At 42.8% G+C, this 20,474-nt stretch overlaps 1 protein-coding gene across 1 annotated transcript in view; it reads right to left on the bottom strand.

Annotated features, from left to right (window-relative positions):
- LOC117440241 (transcription regulator protein BACH2-like) overlaps positions 1-20,474 on the bottom strand; it is a 67,888-nt gene that overhangs the window by 12,904 nt on the left and 34,510 nt on the right. Inside the window, exon 2 of the mRNA XM_034076534.2 lies at positions 5,435-5,689. Within this exon, the coding sequence (XP_033932425.1) occupies positions 5,435-5,689 (255 nt within the window). The remainder of the gene's footprint in view (positions 1-5,434; positions 5,690-20,474) is intronic.

The raw sequence follows: 20,474 nt of genomic DNA, 5'->3' as shown, positions 1-20,474 counted from the left end.
CCGGAAGACAGACTGCGTGATAACCGAGAGAAGAAGAACAGACTGCGTGATATAAACAACAAATAGCGTGCGTTCCATGTTCACTCTACAGCGAGAAGCTCACGGGGCTTTCCCGAACCTGAGTCGAGAGCTGGAGTTCAATGAAATCTCAGATTTGTCTTCTTAATAGTTTGTTTGGGTCCCTCGCTTCTGTTTCGCTTCTCATGCACTGATTCGCTAGCTGAACAGCCAATCAGAGTGATTTCTTTGGCTGACAGCCCGCAGATTCAACATGTCGAATCGGCGGCGGAAGGTGTTGGCACGGCCGAAAAGACACGACGGTGCAGTACACATCAATCTGAGTAGGGCGACACAACGCTCATCGACGGCCAGACACCTATCGACGCCGGAAATCGTCTGGGTGTGTCCGGACCATCAGACAAAAGTGTGAACGTTGTTGAAGTGAGCAGGTTGGGACAAAGCGAGGGAGGCTCGGTTCAAACCCCACCAGGAGCAGCTCACTCTCTGGCACACTAAACACACACTCAGGGAAAGATGTTCCCTCTCACCTCACACAGCAGCTCATGTGTTATTCATGCCTGCAGTGAGTGAATGAAAGAGATGCAGAAGCCGTTCCCTGCCGTCCTTCTTTGAGGCGACTGAGGAGTGAAAACAAGCCCTCGAGGCTCATTTTACACAAGACGACAATCTGACGCTGACTTCCTTTTCAATGAGCGCAGCGACAAAGTCGTTTGACAGGCGTTACTTTATTAATGCACGCTGGCCCCGACTCCACAGCACATGCAGGATGTGCCCCAGTTTTCACAGCAGCATGCACGCGTGTGTGTGTGTGTGTCGCTGTGACATCAATGCGTCAGCGGGGTGCTTTCATCATGTGTTCTGAGGAGGGGCTCGGAAGGGGATCAGATGATGTGACAGAGTGAGAGCTGAGGTGAGCAGGAGTGAGGAGTGTTGCTAAACCTGATGAGCGCTGAGTCGAGGTGGCGCTAATCTCGCCGCGGAGCGCTACCTGCCACCAGCGGCAGCTGACAGGTGCTAATTGGCAATCACAGCCTTGTAGGCTCAATAATGCACTTCTCACATCTTTCGCTAGTCTTTGTCCTCCAGTGAACGGCACATGAATTCAAATCATTTGCTGCGATGCTATATCATGCCTGCTAAGCCACTGGAAACAGAACAGAACAAAAAGGATGCTGATGCAGCTTAAGGTTACATTTCTCACCTTTTGTGTGGATCTGAACCAAGTTTTTTATAGTAAATGTAGTTGAATGAAGAAATACATTCCTCCATGGGTTCTATATTGACTGAAAAAGCTTGTAGTCGCAAAACCTTTCATTCATGCCTCAAAGGTGAAAAAGAATAAAAAACAAAGGCATGTCTTGATGAATGGAAGTAGATGCTCGGCTCATTCAAACTATATACTATATAAACTATATACAACATATATATCAACAAACTCTCACACAACCTATTCAGTTTCATATTAGGGTCATTAATCCATTTGTAAATGTACTAATTCAAAGACACATGCATGTTTCCTAAAACATTAAGTTTCTTTTTTACTTTTGATTAAGATAGCAAGAAGATTCATTCAACTGAATACAAGAGACTCGGATTCATCTGCACAAGTGGTGTGAAAGGAAGCAGATGTTTTGACTTACATTGTCCTCTAATGATATACAAGTACCCATTCATACTGCTGCTGATCATCTTGTGAGCGGTTTGTGGAACTAGAGAGAATACATATTCTCATAAGAGCAGCATTACTTGCCGTCAGCAAACATAACTTCCACTGCCATTAATCTCTCCCTATCCGCTGCATCTGACACACATACATCTCCCCCAACATCCACCGCCACAATTTCTCCCCCCATCTCCCTGGACCTCCCGAGCCTTCCTCCTCCCCACGGCCGCCTCTCACAGTTCACTCTGGTTACCCCCCCTGAAATACTCAAACTGATCAGCTCCTCCAAACCCACAACCTGCTCCCTTGACCCTCTACCCACCCCTCTACTGAAGTCCTGTCTCCCCGTCCTCTGCCCCTACCTTGTCAACCTGTTCAACTCCTCCCTGTCCCAAGGAACCGTTCCCTCTGCCTTCAAAACGGCTGCTGTCACTCCCATCCTCAAGAAACCCGGTCTGGATCCCTCCTCCCTCAGTAACTACCGTCCCATCTACAACCTCCCCTTTCTCTCAAAAACAATAGAACGCATTATCTCCAAACAACTCCACCGCCATCTCCAAACCAACCAGCTTTTTGAACCCCTTCAGTCTGGTTTTCGTCCCCACCACAGCACAGAAACGGCCCTCATCAAAGTCCTCAATGACCTCCTCACCTCTGCTGACACCGGTTCCCTCAACATCCTTATCCTCCTCGACCTGAGTGCAGCCTTCGATACCGTGAGCCACACCATCCTGCTTACCCGACTCCATGACATCGGTATCGAAGGTACTGCACTCAGGTGGCTCCAGTCCTACCTCTCTGACAGATCCCACTTCATCTCCCTCAACAACCACTCCTCTGCCACAGCTTCAGTCACCCAAGGTGTTCCCCAAGGTTCAGTACTCGGCCCCCTCCTCTTCATCATCTACATCCTCCCCCTTGGTCAGATTCTCCGCCAATACAACCTGGACTTTCACTGTTACGCTGACGACACACAGATTTACCTCAGCACCAAATCCCCCAACAACCCCCCCCTCACCCACATCGAATCCTGTCTGACTGCAATAAAATCCTGGATGCAACACAACTTCCTCAAACTCAACAGCAATAAAACTGAACTCCTCCTCATCGGATCCAAATCCACCCTCAGCAAAACCCCCAACCTGACAGTCACCATTGATGGCACCCCTGTTTCCCCCTCCACCCAGGCACGCAACCTTGGCGTGATATTTGACCCCACCCTCTCCCTCGAGCCCCACATCCGTCATATTGTAAAAATCTCATTTTTTCACCTCCGCAATATTGCCAAACTCCATCCCTCCCTCACCCTCCGTCCCTCTCTCACCCGCCCTGCAGCTGAGCGACTCATTCACGCCTTCATCTCCTCCCGCCTTGACTATTGCAACTCCCTCCTCTACGGCATCAGCTCCACCTCCCTCAATAGACTCCAGCGTGTCCAGAACGCAGCCGCCAGACTCCTCACCCACACCAAATCATGGCATCATATCACCCCGGTCCTCAAAGAACTCCACTGGCTCCCCGTTTCACACCGCATCCACTACAAACTCCTGGTCCTCACTTACAAAGCCCTGCACCATCTGGCCCCCCCCCTACCTCACTGACCTCCTCACCCTCTACCAACCACCCCGGTCCCTCAGATCCTCCTCAGCCGGTTTGCTTTCAATCCCCAAGGCCAAACTCCGGAGCTTCGGGGACAGAGCCTTCTCTGTGGCAGCCCCGAAGCTCTGGAACTCCCTCCCCCAAGACCTCCGTGAGTCTGAGTCCCTCACCCTGATCCAGTCCCGCCTCAAAACCCACCTCTTCAACTCTCTATCCATAAGCCCCCCCCCCTCTCAATCAACTTCCTCCTGACTGCTTTTCTGTTGTGTTTTGTTTCTTTTTGGTTCTGTCTTTGTTTTTGTTTTGTTTGTCTACCCTCCCTCCCAAATGTAAAGCGTCTTTGTGTTCAGAAAAGCGCTATATAAAATTGATTTATTATTATTATTATTATAACTTGATCTCTTCTGTCACGCGTATGATTCAGAATCACGCTCACCAAATGTTATATTTTGAAAAGTCCATATTACTCCATGTTTACTCCTCTTGATTATTGAACCAGAGCAGAACTCAAATGCAACAATGTCTCTTTATTTTCTCTTGGTCGCCAGATAAACTGAACTAGAGATTTGAAAGGTTGGCTGTGAGTTTAGCTCCATGTATAGCAGGTATAGTCAGTTTGAGATGTGGCTGAGTGGGTGATTATTTATATGATTGCATGAACTTCATAAGAAAGTTGCTGTATGGACCAAAGCATTTGCAACAAGTTAATGTCACACCTCCATTGATGGCTTAATCAGTCAGAAAACCATCGGTCATCCTAATTTAGATCTGATTGCTTTTTTTATGTCATAACAATTTAGCAACCAATGGTTACATTCTAAGCTGTGTTTTCTTTCTCCCACTGAAGTTGTAGGGTGGACACACGGAAAAAACTGAAACATGAACTTTAATTAAATGTATTATGTCAACAGATTTCGCATAAGTGTATTAAGTTAGTCGAAAGCAATAATATTAAGTTGAACCTAACTTAATATTATTTCCTAACCTAAAAACAGTTATGTGAAATCTGTTGACATTCTCATGCCCCGGCCACACGAGGACGAAAACGGTCGTTTGCGTTACTGTTTAGTGTCATATAGACCGTTCGGCCACACGAGGACGACCGAATACGGCACTAAACGACTGCGAAAACGATAACGGGTCCCAAGGTGTACGCAACGCTCTGGGGGGTCCAACGGCTCCGTGTGTACGCCCTATACGATCATTTTCTGATAATGATGAGACAATAGCCCCGCCTCTCCCCAACTCTGCTGCTCACCCCGCGTCAAAGTAAACTGCACACTGAATTCAGATTATTTATCTTTCTCTCGATATGGACCTAAACGCGAGTGAAGTCTAATCTGACAGGACGGAGACACGCAGCTCTGCTCACCTGCAGCTCCTCCCGCTGCAGCAAAACACACACTTCAAGTTAGATCATCACCCTTAGCTATTTTAATTACCTCTCAAACTCCCTAAACTAGTTATAAATATGTTTATTTTTACTGTCGGCCGGGTCACTCATTACTGGATCAGCTGCTGCATGAGACAGACACTGAGCTGTCCGAAGAGAGGGAGGAAAAAGAGAGGCTCCGTGTATTTTATTATTATATTATATAGAGTCGTTATTCATTTGTTTTAAAGCTCAATAAAAAACAAAGAAGACCTTTGACCGGAAGATTTAAACTTTAATACACGTTGACTGGCGAAAAACTCTGCCCGGTTCCCTCGGCCCCCACCGCGGAGAATAAACAGAAGGGCAACCATGACAACCATGCTTCTTCTCTGCTTTTGTGGAGGAAGTTACAGCGCCACGTACAGGCTCCTGCATATGTACTGCAGCTTCTCCAGCGGTTGGAGCTAAACGGAGCGGTCTCGTGTGGACAGACACTATCCGGATAACTATTGCATGTGGACGGAAGCTTTTTTGCGATTGCGTTAATCCTATGCGTTTAGCCGTTTTCGTCCTCGTGTGGCCGGGGCATCAGTGTAGAGGTGCTCAGTCCATTGGTCACTTTGTGGCTGTGGCTGGAGGTGTGGAGAGGCTGATTGGTATTGCTTTTGTACTGGTGTCAGTGTGGAGTTTTAGAGTTGCATTGTCTAGAGGTCAATAGCACACGACCCATGGAAATGAAAAAACTGTGCAGGACAAAGTGTGTTTGATAGTCGTACCTCTTCCGGAAGGCTGACCACCAAGCCATTCTCCGCCTGGCCCACCAGCGCCTGCAGGAAGTACTCGCTGCAGGCGGCCAGCACAGAGCGGTGCCCGCGGAACTCCTTCCCCTCCACCAGGACGGTCACATCGCACAGGATATCCTGCTTCCGCTGGTCGTTGAGGCAGAGGAGGATATTGGTACAATGAACTGTCGACTCATACACATACATGGGGGCTTCAGGCTTCTCATCCACGGACATTCCGCTCACGCCCTGGAAACATAAGCACAACAGAGGGCGGTCAGCTTACAGCCAAACCCAGCAAGCACATACCGCAGGGCTGACATCAGCCCCCGCCTCATGATTCAACACACACACTGCTCTCTGCACACTTTAACATTTAAACAACATTTTCAGAATCAGAAGCAGGTTTATTGACAAGCAGGTTGACACATACGAGGATTATGCCTTGGTGTACATGGTCACATACACATAGTTAACGAAGATAAATTGTAAGAAAATATTATTTAGATGAAATTACGTACAGAAAAAATACAAGATAAAATGTGCAGTATTGTTATGAAAAGTGGAAAGCTGTGCAGATATTAAGAGAGGTAGCTTGTGTACAAATATGCAAAATATTGTTGTGAACAAATGAGCAGAATATTCTTCTCATTCTCACGTGCATGAGCAGGGGCTCAGCGTGGTCAAACATATATATCTATGCATGACTCACAAAAGATTGACTGAGTGAAGTCCAATCCCACACTCACCGGTCACCGCTGCATTATTACATCACATGCACACAAACAGCTATCCCATCACCAAATTTAAACATACAGAATCACTTTTTTTAGAAACCAAACATTTCAAATAAAGGGAGCCAGGAGACTGCAGTGTAAAGGGCTGTCTCTGTATTACTCTGCTCCACAGATCCACACGTGTTTTCAATCTAAGAGCGACTCGGCGTAAAGGTGTCCTGAGCAGCTAGACATGAGCCACATGATAGCACAGAGGATGTTTTGTAGTCCAGAGTAAGAACTGTTAAATAAACACTAACCTATGTGACTACACCGAACACTGCATATATGCAGCTTTAAAAGAAAATGTGGAATGTTACCGTTTGCTTTTAAAAACGTTTAACCCAACAAATAAAGACCCAATCTACAGCTAAGGGTTTCCCCTGCTGCCGCGAAGCATTAGTTTGATCATGCTCTATTATGAAATGCTTTTAAGGTCATTTCACCGAGTGTACTGTGAAGACTCCTTTGCGAGGCAACATGTCGTGAGTTGGTGGCATTAATGCATCAAATCAATAATAAACTAAACTAATATACCTCTTTATTGTTATGTTATATTATTTAGTATTTGTAAAAATATACCTGTTTCTAATACATGGTTTGTTTTTGTACCTTTTTAAATACAAGAGTTAATGATTAATTTCTCTTGTAAAGCGACTTGAGCCACATTTTATGTTATGACAGTTGCCATATAAATAAAGTTGATTCTTTTTACAACATATTGAGGAACAGAAACTTCAGAATGTGCCACAGAGGTTGTTTGGAAGGAGATTTCTTTTTTCAAACAGTGATTTTTCACAGTTTTTCTAGAATGAAGGATAAACACTCCCAAGGCATCAAACTCCACCTCAATAAGATAATCTTTCTGACCTTAAATAATACGTACTATTTCAATAAATAATGCCTTTTCGTCCCGTTGCTCTAGTTTTATAGAATACTGACAATACTCCAAATTATATTTCTTCCAAAAAGCTCCATTGGTGTTCTGTTTTAATGTGGCTGGCTATGAGACAAAATGGGATTACACAGTGATTACTCATTTCTCTTTGAAAATATTCTGTGATAACCGCTCGATGTTGACTGTATGATTGACAGCTAATGGGCCATGTAAGCTTCTTATATGTTACCTTTTAATTGAATAATAATTCTAACCAGATGTTCTATCTAGGACATGTTTTTTACGTGTTGAAAAAATCAAAACATATTACATTTGAACTTTCTGGTGTTAGCAAGGAAGGAAGCTCTCACTGACTCATACTTTTATGTATAAAAAAATACTTAGCAAAAGGAGAAGTGTAACTGGAAAAGAGGAAACACAGCTAACCTCTCAAGTAAATAAAGAACCCAACGTCCAGCAGATTTTAACATTATATGCTTACCTTTAACCTTTGTGTGCTGTTTGGGTCTGTGGGACCCGTTTGCAGTGTTTACTAAAATAATTATTTTAACCTGCTTTATTTGGGAGGGGGGGGGGGTCCTCACCTCCTCTAGGGGGGTCTGGGGGCATGCACCCCCGGGAAGATTTTACTTTTAAATGTTGAAGTGAAAAGCATCAATCTGGTGCACTTTGAGCACAACATGAATGTATGGACACAGCTCTCAACACTCAGATGAAAGGGAGCTGTATACTTTTCAATAATCTAAACATCCTTAGAATATGATCACAACCAATAACAAATCATTTAAACTGGTTTATTCTTATCTTATGTTACCTAGTTAGCATTCTTTCTTTATATTTATGCATATTTTACTAATCAACTTTTACTGTCCTATAGTACACATTGGAATGATTTCTTGCCTTATTTTTTACAACTAAATGAAATAGACAAAGTCTCTCTCAATTCAATTCAATATGCTTTATTGGCATGAATGTCAGGTGAACAATATTGCCAAAGCGTCAAGGATATATGATAAGAAAAACATACAAATACAATTCATTCATTAAACAATTTACAACAATATATTACAAAACCTCAAGTAACAAGTCTCTCTCTCTCTCTCTCTCTCTCTCTCTCTCTCTCTCTCTCTCTCTCTCTCTCTCTCTCTCTCTCTCTCTCTCTCTCTCTCTCTCTCTCTCTCTCTCTCTCTCTCTCTCTCAGGCTGTGTGCTCCTCACCGTGTAAATGGGAAGACAGGGGGTGGACATGCAGTGAAGGACAGCTCTCAGGCCCTGATCCCTGGCTGTATGTTTCTCTATAGGCAATCAATCAATTTGAAAATACCCAAGAGTGCTTGAAAAAATAAATGATTGTCTGAGGTGTTTGTGAAATGTGTCACAGTTAGCATCATGTCTCTATACACCAGTACAACTTAGAAAATCCTGCATTAACTGGGACTTTCATTGTATGACTGCTGCAGTTTGTAGAAAAGTATTTACCGTGCAACACATGGAATTCAATGTAATGTAAAAATGTGAGTCTGTGATATATTTTGCAATTACAACGTTTTTATCTGCTGTGAGTATTTACTAAGCTAATGCAAAAATGAGATATAGATATGATATATTACATTATTGTATGATTTCATTATATTATCGGATTTGTAAAGCCTTACAGATTGCAGTTGAAGTCTTGGATGAGCTCAGCCTAAAACGAGTCTGGACAACATCTGGACAACATCCCCTTCACACTCTGAAGCCCAGAGTGATCCAAGCCAGCTTTAGTGTGTGTTTTAGTTCATGATGTAACGTGTCACCTTTTGAAACGCTCAAATGTCATGACTACTTACATAGGCCAGGCCTTTCAGATGAAATATGCTCAGTGACTGGATGACCTGTTTTTGACCTCAGGTTTGTAAAGAAACTGATTTTGGGTGACAGTTGAGAGCATTTCCTGACTAGTCAGCATCTTTAAAAAAACACAAGCAAAGACTCATCACAGTGCAGTGAGTGGTGCCTCGTCCTATCAGGTCACACCGATGTCTCATCAACTTGTCAATCATCTACTATTTACTGTACAGCCTAAATGTCATCTGACACAAATACTTAGTGAAACTAGTCCGCAGTGAGGGAAGTGAGAGATGTGGGTTGGCGTTGCGAGGCTACACTGAGCCATAAATTGCTTTAACGTGTTTTAATATTAGGCCATATGACAGAGTAATGGTTTGATGGTAGCAGTCTTGTGTAGGGGGCTGTTGTGGAACACTATGTCAGTCCAGCCTTTCTGTGGTTCTGACTGCTCTGACTGTTGCACAGTTTGCTTATTTCCTCCAAACATTTCTCAGTTGGGTTCCTACAGTATGATAATGACCTGTCTTCCAAGAATAATGTTTCCAGATGCGGTTGTGAGGTTCAGAGCAATCCAAACATGCTATTTCTACCCTGGAATGCACATTCGCTTCAGATGGTTTGTTAGAGTGGGAGGAAAATGCAAGGATGACACACACACACACACACACACACACACACACACACACACACACACACACACACACACACACACACACACACACACACACACACACACACACACACACACACACACACACACACACACACACACACACACACACACACACACACACACACACACACACACACACACACCACAAAGTAGCAGGTTGTGGCAGGTTTCTGATTAGAAGTGCTGATGGATGCAAAAAAAAAAATCTTTCTTTTTTTTCTACTTCCAGGGTCAGTTGTTGACGGCAGCTCTTTCTGCCACACTAACACTGATCCCGCCAATCTTCTCGGTGAGTTGCTAACATTCCTGCGCAGATGAAAGCACAGCGTGGAGGTGATGAGTCTGCTCCAGAGCTGACTGCGTGGTTCACCACTGGCTGCTCCTGGAGAGAGCTGCTGATCTGAGGGAGTCTGAGCCATGTGGCTACAGACCTGCAGACAGCTATATATGAGGAACTATAGCGCAGGTATATGTGCACTGCCATACAGTACAGCCTTTGGAAAGGAGCTGAGTACCTGCTGTTGCCTAACTGTCCTTGTTTCGATTGATTGCTCACCAACAGAACGTTGTTCTAGTTTTTTTTGTATAACAGGTTGCAAATAGAGGTCCCAGAATAGTCAATAAAAAACTTGATTATTACCCAATTAATCATTTCCCTGAGAAGTTTATGATCTCAATCGCTAGTTTCAAGTCTTCTTGAATACAGCATGAAGTTTATTCTGTAAACGATAGTCCCATTTAGAGGTAAATAGATGATAAAGTAACCTAAGCTTTAGTGTGCCTCTATCTTGTGATTAACATTTTTCCGGTGTGGGGTTTGTCTGTGTTTTCGACATACAATTGTATCCATTCAGAGTCTAATTTAGCTAATAGTGCCAACTATCCAAATGTTAATTTATTACTGAATCTACAATTATGACGTACTAAGAGAGTACGTTTGTTTGTGTGTTTAGCTAAGAGCTGGACGTTGCTAGCGTAGCTTAGCATAAGGACTGGAAACAGGGGGAAACGGCTGTCTTGACCCTGTCCAAAGGTAATAAACTTACTAACACCTCTGAAGCTTACTGATTACATCGCATTTGTTAAATCTGTCCACAATCATAAATGTAAATATTACAATTTGTTAGGGGAAATTACATTCATAGCCTTTATGCTAGCTAAGCTAATCAGATGCCAGCTCTGTATTTCACGTTATAGTCACGACATTTTGTCACACAGAACGATTTTAAAAGCAATGTATTTCTATTGGTAGTATGTTTCGGCGGCATTCCTTCCAGTTTTTCCAAAGGTCTTCTCATCAGGGCTCTATAAATAAAGAACTACGGCAGATCTGTAATATGTAATGCAGCCGAACCGTGTAATGCAGCCGAACCGTGTATTACAATGCCGTTATGTGATGACTTTCAACGAGAAAAGCAAGAGCACTCGGAATTAAGTATTATTTTCTTTAAAAAAAATGTTTTCATATCGCATTAATACCATATCCCTACATGCATTGCGGCTAAAAACATCCAATCAGCGAGCTTAAACCATAGCTGAGGATCTTGGGTAATCACTTCAGTGGCTGTGTATCACAAGGATGCTTGAAATGTCCCTTACGGCCCGTCGACACAGCGGCGTGCGTTGACGCTTCACCATTCACTTTGAATGGGGTGACGTCACTTTTAGCCGAAATGCATCGTGGGAAGCGACGTGGAGCGTAGCTGGCGTGGCTCGCTGCAAAAGTTGAGCAATGTTCAACTTTTGACGCCTCGGCAGAAGCGTCAGCCAATCGAATCATATGCCAGTACAAGCTCGAGCCAATCAAACCGCTGCTTGTGTGTCAGGGGCGGGAGATTCGTGTGATTGGTTGTTGGTCGAGTTTCAGACACGCCCGCCGGCAAGCGTTAGCGCACGCCGCCGTGTGGACGGGCCGTTATAGGCCTACGTCTGTTTCCGGTTATTTTTATTTTGAAATTCAGTTCCTGACGGACGCCAAAAAAGCCAGAGATTATGGAATTAAACAAATAAATAAAAACAAGGATAATTGTGTGTTATTGGTGAGTAAATAACAGTGTGTATTTAGAAAAGAATAACAAATTAGAAGGAAAAAAAGATTTAAAAAAATACAGATTTCAGTATCCTGAGGCTCTGAGCCCCATTTCTTTTCAATCAAATCAAATCAAGTTTTATTTATATAGCACATTTATAAACGGTTTTTGGTCGAGCCAAAGTGCTGTACATATAATAAAAATAGCCTACAGTAGAGACACTTTACAGCAAATACAACAGCACAGATTGTTCAGAATATCAGTATGAGAAAAACGACACCCTCTGTCCTTAGACCCTCACATCGTACAAGGAAACACTTCCAGAGAAAACCCACAGTTTAAAGGGAACATGGGAGAAACCTCAGGGAGAGCAGCAGAGGAGGGATCCCTCTCCCAGGACGGACAGACGTGCAATAGATGCCGTGTGTAAATCCAAGAGATAATACATTTTACAGCATATAGACCGAATGTTAGGAAATGCATGTGTCTGTAATAAGAAGATGAATCCACGAGGATGTCAGCTACAATCCTGTGGAAGCCATCAGGGAAGCAGCATGACGAGACCCAAGGCAGGACCGCAGAGACAGGTTCAGTCACGACCCGAAGTCCACGACTTAATCCAGAACTCAGGATAGAGGATCCAAGACACAGACGACAAAAAAAGTCCGATATTATACGATTTAAAATAAAAACAATAATCGTGGCTTGATATTGAGTAAGGAGATGTTTTTATGAACCCCACAGCTTCCGGTCTTCCAAGACCCTAACGGACAAAAAGACGTGCTGCACGCACGAAACACACTACCAATAGAAATACATTGCTTTTCAAATCGTTCTGTGTGACACGAAACAAAGGGGGAAATCGTGCTGGTGAACACGAATCAATAGATTAAATGTCGTGACTATAAGACGAAATGCCGTGAGACTGGGTTGTTAAATTGATGAAACAGCATTCTAGAAGCTGGTACAAGACAATGTTTGGCATTTTTGCTCGATAATCCTCTTACAGTACATCATCTGAATCTCAATACATGCTGACTGATACATTAATACATTGTGTCAGCACTTTTAGCAACCACCTATAAAGAGAACTTGTAGTTGATTTCAGGATTTAAAATATGTAGGCTTATTTTCACTTTATTTAATCTAAAAAAACACACCACACATTGTGAGCCACGTCTTCTTCTTTGTTGTTGCTTATGAGCAGATCGTTGTCTCCCTGGGCCACGGCAGAATGATGTGCAGGGTGTGTGGAAGGAAGAGGCTGCGCTGGGTCATGAAGGACTGAAATATAAGAAGCAGCGAGGGCGGACAGACTGCTGAGCCCCAGTGGAAGAGTCATGATCATCCACCATGCAGGAAGCAACAATGACTTCAACACATTCCTCTTCTGCACTTCTCTGTTTACATCTGCAGCACTGCAGCGATAGGCAGAAAGCACATTGCTTAGTCTCCATGGTAAATGCATGTATGTGCACCTAGTCCCTGGTAGACCGACACAACACAGAGTAAAGCTGTTGTGCCATACCACAAATGATGCGCCATACATTTTAATTTGACAATTTATTCAATTTCTTGGAAATGTCTTGAAGTTACGGCTCGTTTAATACACTTTTTAAAATGCTGCTACTTATCATTTACCATTGATTTGTATTTTTTTATTTTATTAACTTCCCTCTTCATCCAATACTTAAGTCAATGCTTCATTCTTTCATCTGCACTGTTTCTTTGCTGTTGTAACAATTCATGTCCCACTGTGGGATTAGTTAAAGGACTTCTGTATCTGATACATCAACATGTTGACTGAAGGGGCTGGGAATTGAATCAGCAACCTTCTGAAACCACCACTCCACCTCACAGCCACAGCCACACAAGTAACCTCATACATACAGTATGAAAGCTCCTTGCTTTAAACTAATATATATTAATCAACTCTTCCAGTAACATTCTATAATTCCACAATGTGCTGACAGACCCTCTAACAGGGAACATATCTGCATGGAGCAGAATGTGGCAACAGCACATTCACGAACACCAGCTGCGAGCGATGCCACTGACGATGCACACGGTCTTAATTGGAACGATCAAATTAGGCCACAGCAATGAACATCCTTTTAGCACGACAAGGCTTTCAAGACACATTTCATTTGGCGATGATGATGACGACGATGTTGATGATGATGAAAGGTAAGTAAAGTAGGTACATTTAAATCATAATCCACTTCAAGGTCTGTTTGTTGCAAGTCAAACGAATGCAAGCAAAACGCTTCTCAGCCACAACATTGACGCCGTGATGTGTCTTTGAATGTGACATGCAGAAGATATTTGTGGAGGTGTTTCGTTTCCTCATGGGAAACTATCTGCTTCCCCGTACCCTAAGGTTAGTTTTGGTGCCAGTGTGTGTCATATTGCTAGGACATTCGTTTCTATTTGTAAAAGCTGATAATAGCAACAGATAAGGACCTTGCACTAGCCTGGCAAGCTAATAGCTGGTATTGGATGAAATAAAGCTAATACTTTTTACAGTGTCTACAATTTGGCTGTAATCCATTTGTTCGTGAAGTGGGTTATGAAGCATAAAAACACTACATTTCCCCTAATGCGACCACCTATTCGGTAACCCCCAAACTACCAGTCTACATTGCAGATTTCTGTGATAAATACATACCTAGGCTAAGGTGTCACGATCTGTCTGTGTTTTGTTTTGTCTTCTTCTATCTTTGGTTTCCTGTTTTATTTTGAAAAGTCTTCACCTTGTCTTGCCTGTTGCTTTCTGTCTGTTCCCTCCTGTCTGATTGCCCGATTGTGTTCACCTGGTGCCCCTGTGTGTTCTCCTGCCTCCTCACCGGTCTCTTGTTTCTTTGATTAGTCCTGTGTGTATTTAAGTTCTGGTTTCTCTGCCTGTCTTCGTTAGTTCCTTGTGTGTCTTGACTGTGTCACGGGGAAGACTTCTGTTTTGTTTCCATTTGACCTTGGAATAAAGGTGTTTTTCTGTGAAATCTGCGTTTGGGTCCTGCCTGCTTCGCTCAACCCTGACACTCTCTGACTTTCTGGAATAGGAATCATATTCAAACAATACATCTGAAAATCACAATATTTTCTGTTTACATGTATGATCAACATTATATTTTATGTTTAGGATGGTACCAGAATGTTGAATCATATATCTAGACTGGTACATCAGACATGTAATGCACCACTCGTGGTCTCCTTTAGTATGTATCAAAAGGTGGTGCTAATCATCCCCGGGAGGGTGCTCCGCTGCAGGGAGAAGTGCAGAGCTCATCAGAAACGCGTTAATGGTTCATTACCAGCACCAATAGGGATATCAGGCGCTGGGATTGATTAAAGTGGGACTGGTCTATCTGGGCTGTAATAACACATGCTAATGAGGATGGAGCTACTCATCTTAATGAAATGTCTCCCTGGCTATTTTGCTATTACATCACTTTTTCATTTCTTTACCTCATTTGAGACATCTAAATGTAAAGAAAAGATGTTTTTACACTCCAAATGAATGTAATTATTCAAAGCTAGTGTAAATATGGGACTGCAATCCGGGCTTACACTTTTTAAAGGATGTTTATTACTGTAATGTCGTAGCCTCATAAGGTTTACGTTGTTGTCTGGGTTGACACAACTCTCTGCCCTCATTGGCTCGAGTCACCATGGCAAACCCCTGTGAACACCAATACATGTGCATCGGCACAGACTTCAAACAAGGCTGGTTTGATCAAGTACTAACAAGTGTTGTATTTACTCGGTGTGTTTCCCTCTGCAGCCTTTGGTCTCATAGCGATACAGCATGCTGTTCAGGCTCTTTAGTACACCTTGTATACATTTAGAAGAAACACAGATTGTAAGAGAAGATTTACGGCAAGAGCTTCTGATGCTTTCCACTGCAGAGTTTCCTCATTCTCCTCTCATGCTGATAATGTAAACAGCCTTTCAGAAGGTCACCGGGTTCCTTATATTGATCCTCAGATAATATTATGCGACACAGACACTTCTGAGGCACGCTGCTGATGCTCATCATTATGTTTCATGTGCGACCAACTCCAAAGCATAGCTCTCCTGAAATACACCTTCTAAAAAAGGTATGGCGTTAAAGCTAAAGACCCTCAGAATAAAAGTTCACGGTAAACCTCACATAGAGGACACAGTCATCTCAGGCTGGAGTTGTTGTTCTTAAGTCCATCTATAAATTGATCAAGAGCTTTACTATCTAGATGGAAATCAATACCGTCTCCTCCCTAGGCTTCGATCAGGGGACTGAGCGAAGACAACACAGCATCGAGTCCTGAACCCAAGGGACGAGGGACTCTGAACCACGTCCTGGATCTCATGTAAATGTCTGAGCTGAGGAGGGACCTTGTGTCTACAGCCAGGTCAGGGTGTGTGGTCAGGTGACAGGCGTAACCGCGGTGAGGGTGAGGCGAGCTGCTGACCATCATGCATTGCTCCTGCGGCTGACACTGATGAATGGGTCTGGCTGCGAGAGCACGGCCAAGAAGGCACTTGCACAAACCTGCATCTCTCTGCAGTCGGCCTAATTACCACCAGAGCTACTTCATCTCACAGCCATGGAAAGGTCAAGGCAGTGACCTCGACCACATGAATCAATACTCAAAGCACCCCCGAGATGTATCTTCTTAAAGAAACAATTAGTGAGGAGCACACACTGCATGGAAACCATCACAGACAGCTGGATTAGATCCTAAGAAACTGATTATCAGAGCAGCCATCATCTGCATTAGAATACATTCAGGATGAGCCAAGACTACAGAGTGAAAAGTCTCTGACGGGTTCAATTCCTTTGATCCATCAAACAAGGAACTTCAGAACAAAGCTGACAGGTTAGCACTCTTAGCTGGACGACATGCTTTCAGGACTTCTCTTTCAAACTTGGTGAGGTTTTCGACTCTGGCATCACAACACCAGCATTCCAAAATCTATTTATAGACATATTCTGCTGACTAATTGAAAATCTGCCCACTTACAAAATCAAGACACGCCACCGACAGCTACGGTTCACCATGTGACCAAATGAGTTTCATTTAAGTGAAGTTACATTCGCTCTCGAGGAATCTTTTCATCGTTAAAATGCATTGAAACTCAAGCTACCTGTTGCAAACTTGACTTTAGTATCTCAAAAAACAACTTCATATCCATTAAGAATCACAGCAACAGTCACATAATTAAGCCTTCACGGCGCCAGCTGCTCGTTGGCATTACCTCAAAAAGGCAGATCCAGTCATCTTGTTATTCCAGTCTTTGCTCTGACAACTTTCTAATGTCTCTCACTGCATGTTACCGGCTGCCTCTGAGCCTATCAGTGTCTGTGGGTGGTGAGTATGACTGAGCAAGTGAGGTATGTGTGTGTGTGTGTGTGTGTGTGTGTGTGTGGTTGTGTGTGTGTGTGTGTGGTGTGTGTGTGTGTGTGTGTGTGTGTGTGTGTGTGTGTGTGATAGTCGTGTATGTGTTTGTGTGATGGCATGCCAGAGTATTTTTGGGTCCTGCCTGCTTACATGCAGCTTGCATGAATCATGACTTCCCACATAGTAGGTCAGTGAGCGGGGTGAGTCATATTGCTGTCTTATATGGTAACGCGCTGCACATGTGATAGAAACACTGAGGTTATCTATAGACTGGCCACGCTTTCCAGCGTCTGCAGCCATGTCTCAGCTCTCTCTGGCTTCAGAAATAAGAAATCATGTGTCGTATCTAGTCTTCAAATGTCTGACAATTGAGATATTTGTGAATTTGATTTCCTGTCTGCCCAAGATTTTAGTTTGCCTCGACATGACTCAGACCCAATTTTGTTTTTTTTATGTAAATAATGTTAATACCACAGCAGCCATACATTACTGCAAGACATCACAGTCACCACAAAGGACAGATATACATATTTGACTGAATACAAAATAAATAGCAAATGCTTATTGGATGTTCAATCGTGTGCTTGATATTTGCTCTGAAAATGACTAGTACACCCGCACAGCATAACCTGCTGTCTAAACCTCTTCCTGCGCTATTGCCTGAATCAATAAGATATTTAGTTCAATTCAAAAACTCAAAGGCTCCAGCATAGTTTCTGCATGAAAATTGGAAGTCCTAGGAGGTGTCAGTAGCCTCTGAATTTCTAACCACCAGGGCGTGCAATGATTTTGCCTCCTTTTTCACTGACAAAATTCAGAAAATCAGACAAGCAGTCAGTGTCTCTGCATCAGGAACAGCAAATGTTTGTCTCTGTGTCCACTTAACATCAATTCAGACATCATGACACAATTCCATCAGATTAATGATAAAAACCTAGAGGACATTATACAACTTCTGAAATCCTCCTCCTGCTGCCTTGATATTATTCCAATAGGATTTTTCAAAGATGTTTTGCCCTGCATGGCCTCAGAACTACTTCATATAGTAAACAAATCTCTTCACTCAGGTATTTTTCCACAGGCCCTGAAAACTGCAGTCATTAAACCGCTCTTAAAAAAGAATAATCTAGATGCTTCAGTAATGAACAATTACAGGTCCATATCAAACCTCCCATTTCTAGGTTTTTCAACAGCTGAGTAATTTCTTGCATTTAAATAGTTGTTTCGATGTGTTCCAGTCAGGCTTTCGTCCAAACCACAGCACTGAGACTGCTCTTGTAAAGGTCTTTAATGACATCCACTTAAACACAGACAGTGGCAGAACTTCAGTGTTAGTATTATTAGATCTCAGTGCTGCGTTTGACACTGTTGACCACAGCATATTACTAGACCGACTGGAAAACTGGGTGGGACTTTCGGAAACAGTTCTAAATTGGTTTAAATCCTACTTAAAGGATAGAAACAACTTTGTTTCTATAGGTAAATACACATCTGAGTTGACAAATATGACATGTGGGGTTCCTCAAGGCTCCATCTTGGGGCCTCTTCTCTTTAACATCTACATGCTACCACTGGCACAGATAATGAAGAACAACACAATAAGTTACCATAGCTATGCAGATGACACACACATTTACGTAACCATTTCACCAGGAGACTATGCTCCAATTCAAGCACTGAGTAAGTGCATTGAACAAATCAATGACTGGATGTGTCAGAACTTTCTCCAATTAAACAAAGATAAAACTGAGGTAATGGTTTTTGGAGCCAAGTCAGAACGTATAAAAGTTAGCGCTGAGCTTCATTCTGCAATGTTCAAAACAACAGATAAAGCCAGAAATCTAGGTGTAGTCATGGACTCTGACCTGAGTTTCAACAGTCACATTAAAACGGTTACTAAATCAGCCTACTATCACCTAAAGAACATATCTAGGATTAAAAGACTAATGTCACAGCAGGATTTGGAAAAACTTGTCCATGCCGTTATCTTCAGTAGACTGGACTACTGTAATGGTGTCTTCACAGGTCTCACTAAAACATCTATTAGGAAGCTGCAGCTGATTCAGAACGCCGCTGCTCGAGTCCTCACTAACACTAAGAAAGTGGATCACATCACTCCTGTTCTGAAGTCTTTACACTGGCTTCCTGTGTGTCAAAGAATAGATTTCAAAATACTGCTGCTGGTTTATAAAGCACTGAATGGTTTAGGCCCAAAATACATTTCTGACCTCCTGCTAAACTATGAACCATCCAGATCTCTCAGGTCTTCAGGGACTGGTCAGCTTTCCTGTCCCCAGAGTCAGAACTAAACACTGGAGAAGCAGCGTTCAGTATTATGCTCCAAATATCTGGAACAAACTCCCAGAAACCTGCAGGTCCGCTGCAACTCTTACTACTTTTAAATCCAGGCTGAAGACTTTTCTTTTGTCGCTGCTTTTAATTGAACTATTCATATCTTAAACTGCACTGTAACTTTTATCCATGTACTTTTCTTGTAATGTTTAATTGAACTATTCATATTTTAGACTGCACTGTAACGTTTATCCATGTATTTGTCCTTAATGTTTATTTTATTAGCTTTTCTTTTTCAATGCTTAATGTCTTTCATTTTTTTTTTTTTTTTGGTAAAGCACTTTGAATTGCCTTGCGTTGAAAAGTGCTCTATAAATAAACTTGCCTTGCCTTACGTTTTTCCAACAGTGCAACATACAATATTACTAAAACATAAAAGAAAAATAGACATACAATAGTGCAACTGATACAATTGAGCGAGAATCTGTAGACGTTGTACATGTAGAACAGAGTTAGATCATCCAAAGCTAAATGCTGTACAGTGAAATCAAATTGAAATAATATATAAATAAATAAAGCAGCATATTTGGTGTTAATAGGCCAGTGATTGGCAAGCTAAATGGGCTGCTCGCAATGAAGACTGGATTAGGAGTTGCATTATTAATGCGGGATATATATAGGACGTATGGAGTAAAGAGTGGGGGGCAGGGTGGACGTTTTGAGTGGGAAACAATACATTCAGTGTGTGCTGAAGTTACATTTAGAACCATCACATTTGAGAAAAAGCTCCCGCTCGAAGCACGCATGGAAAAAAAGGCAAGTGGAAAGTCTCCCCACAGGAAGGAGTTGACACGGAGGCATCGCCCACGTCAAAACCTTCAAAAGCCACGTCTGTACGGATGTATGTGGTGCAAAGCTAAGAGTGATCGTGCGTGTGATCATGTGTGTGTGTGTGTGTGTGTTGTGTGGGCTGGAGGGTACAGCTCTGTTCATATGGCTGAGAAAAGCTCTCTTTTACAACACTGCTCTTGCATGTGCACCATCTCAAGCTTTACTAATACATGCAGAGCTCCGTTGTTGTAGCAACATGCATTGGCAAAACCAGAGCAATGGAATAAATATCCCGCTGAGATCAAAGGGCTGCCAGGCAGTGAGGAA

Source organism: Pseudochaenichthys georgianus, chromosome 24 (assembly GCF_902827115.2).
Source record: "Pseudochaenichthys georgianus chromosome 24, fPseGeo1.2, whole genome shotgun sequence".
NCBI lineage: Eukaryota > Metazoa > Chordata > Actinopteri > Perciformes > Channichthyidae > Pseudochaenichthys > Pseudochaenichthys georgianus.
The sequence above is the reverse complement of the archived record's forward strand: the minus strand, read 5'-3'. Positions and strand labels throughout refer to the sequence as shown.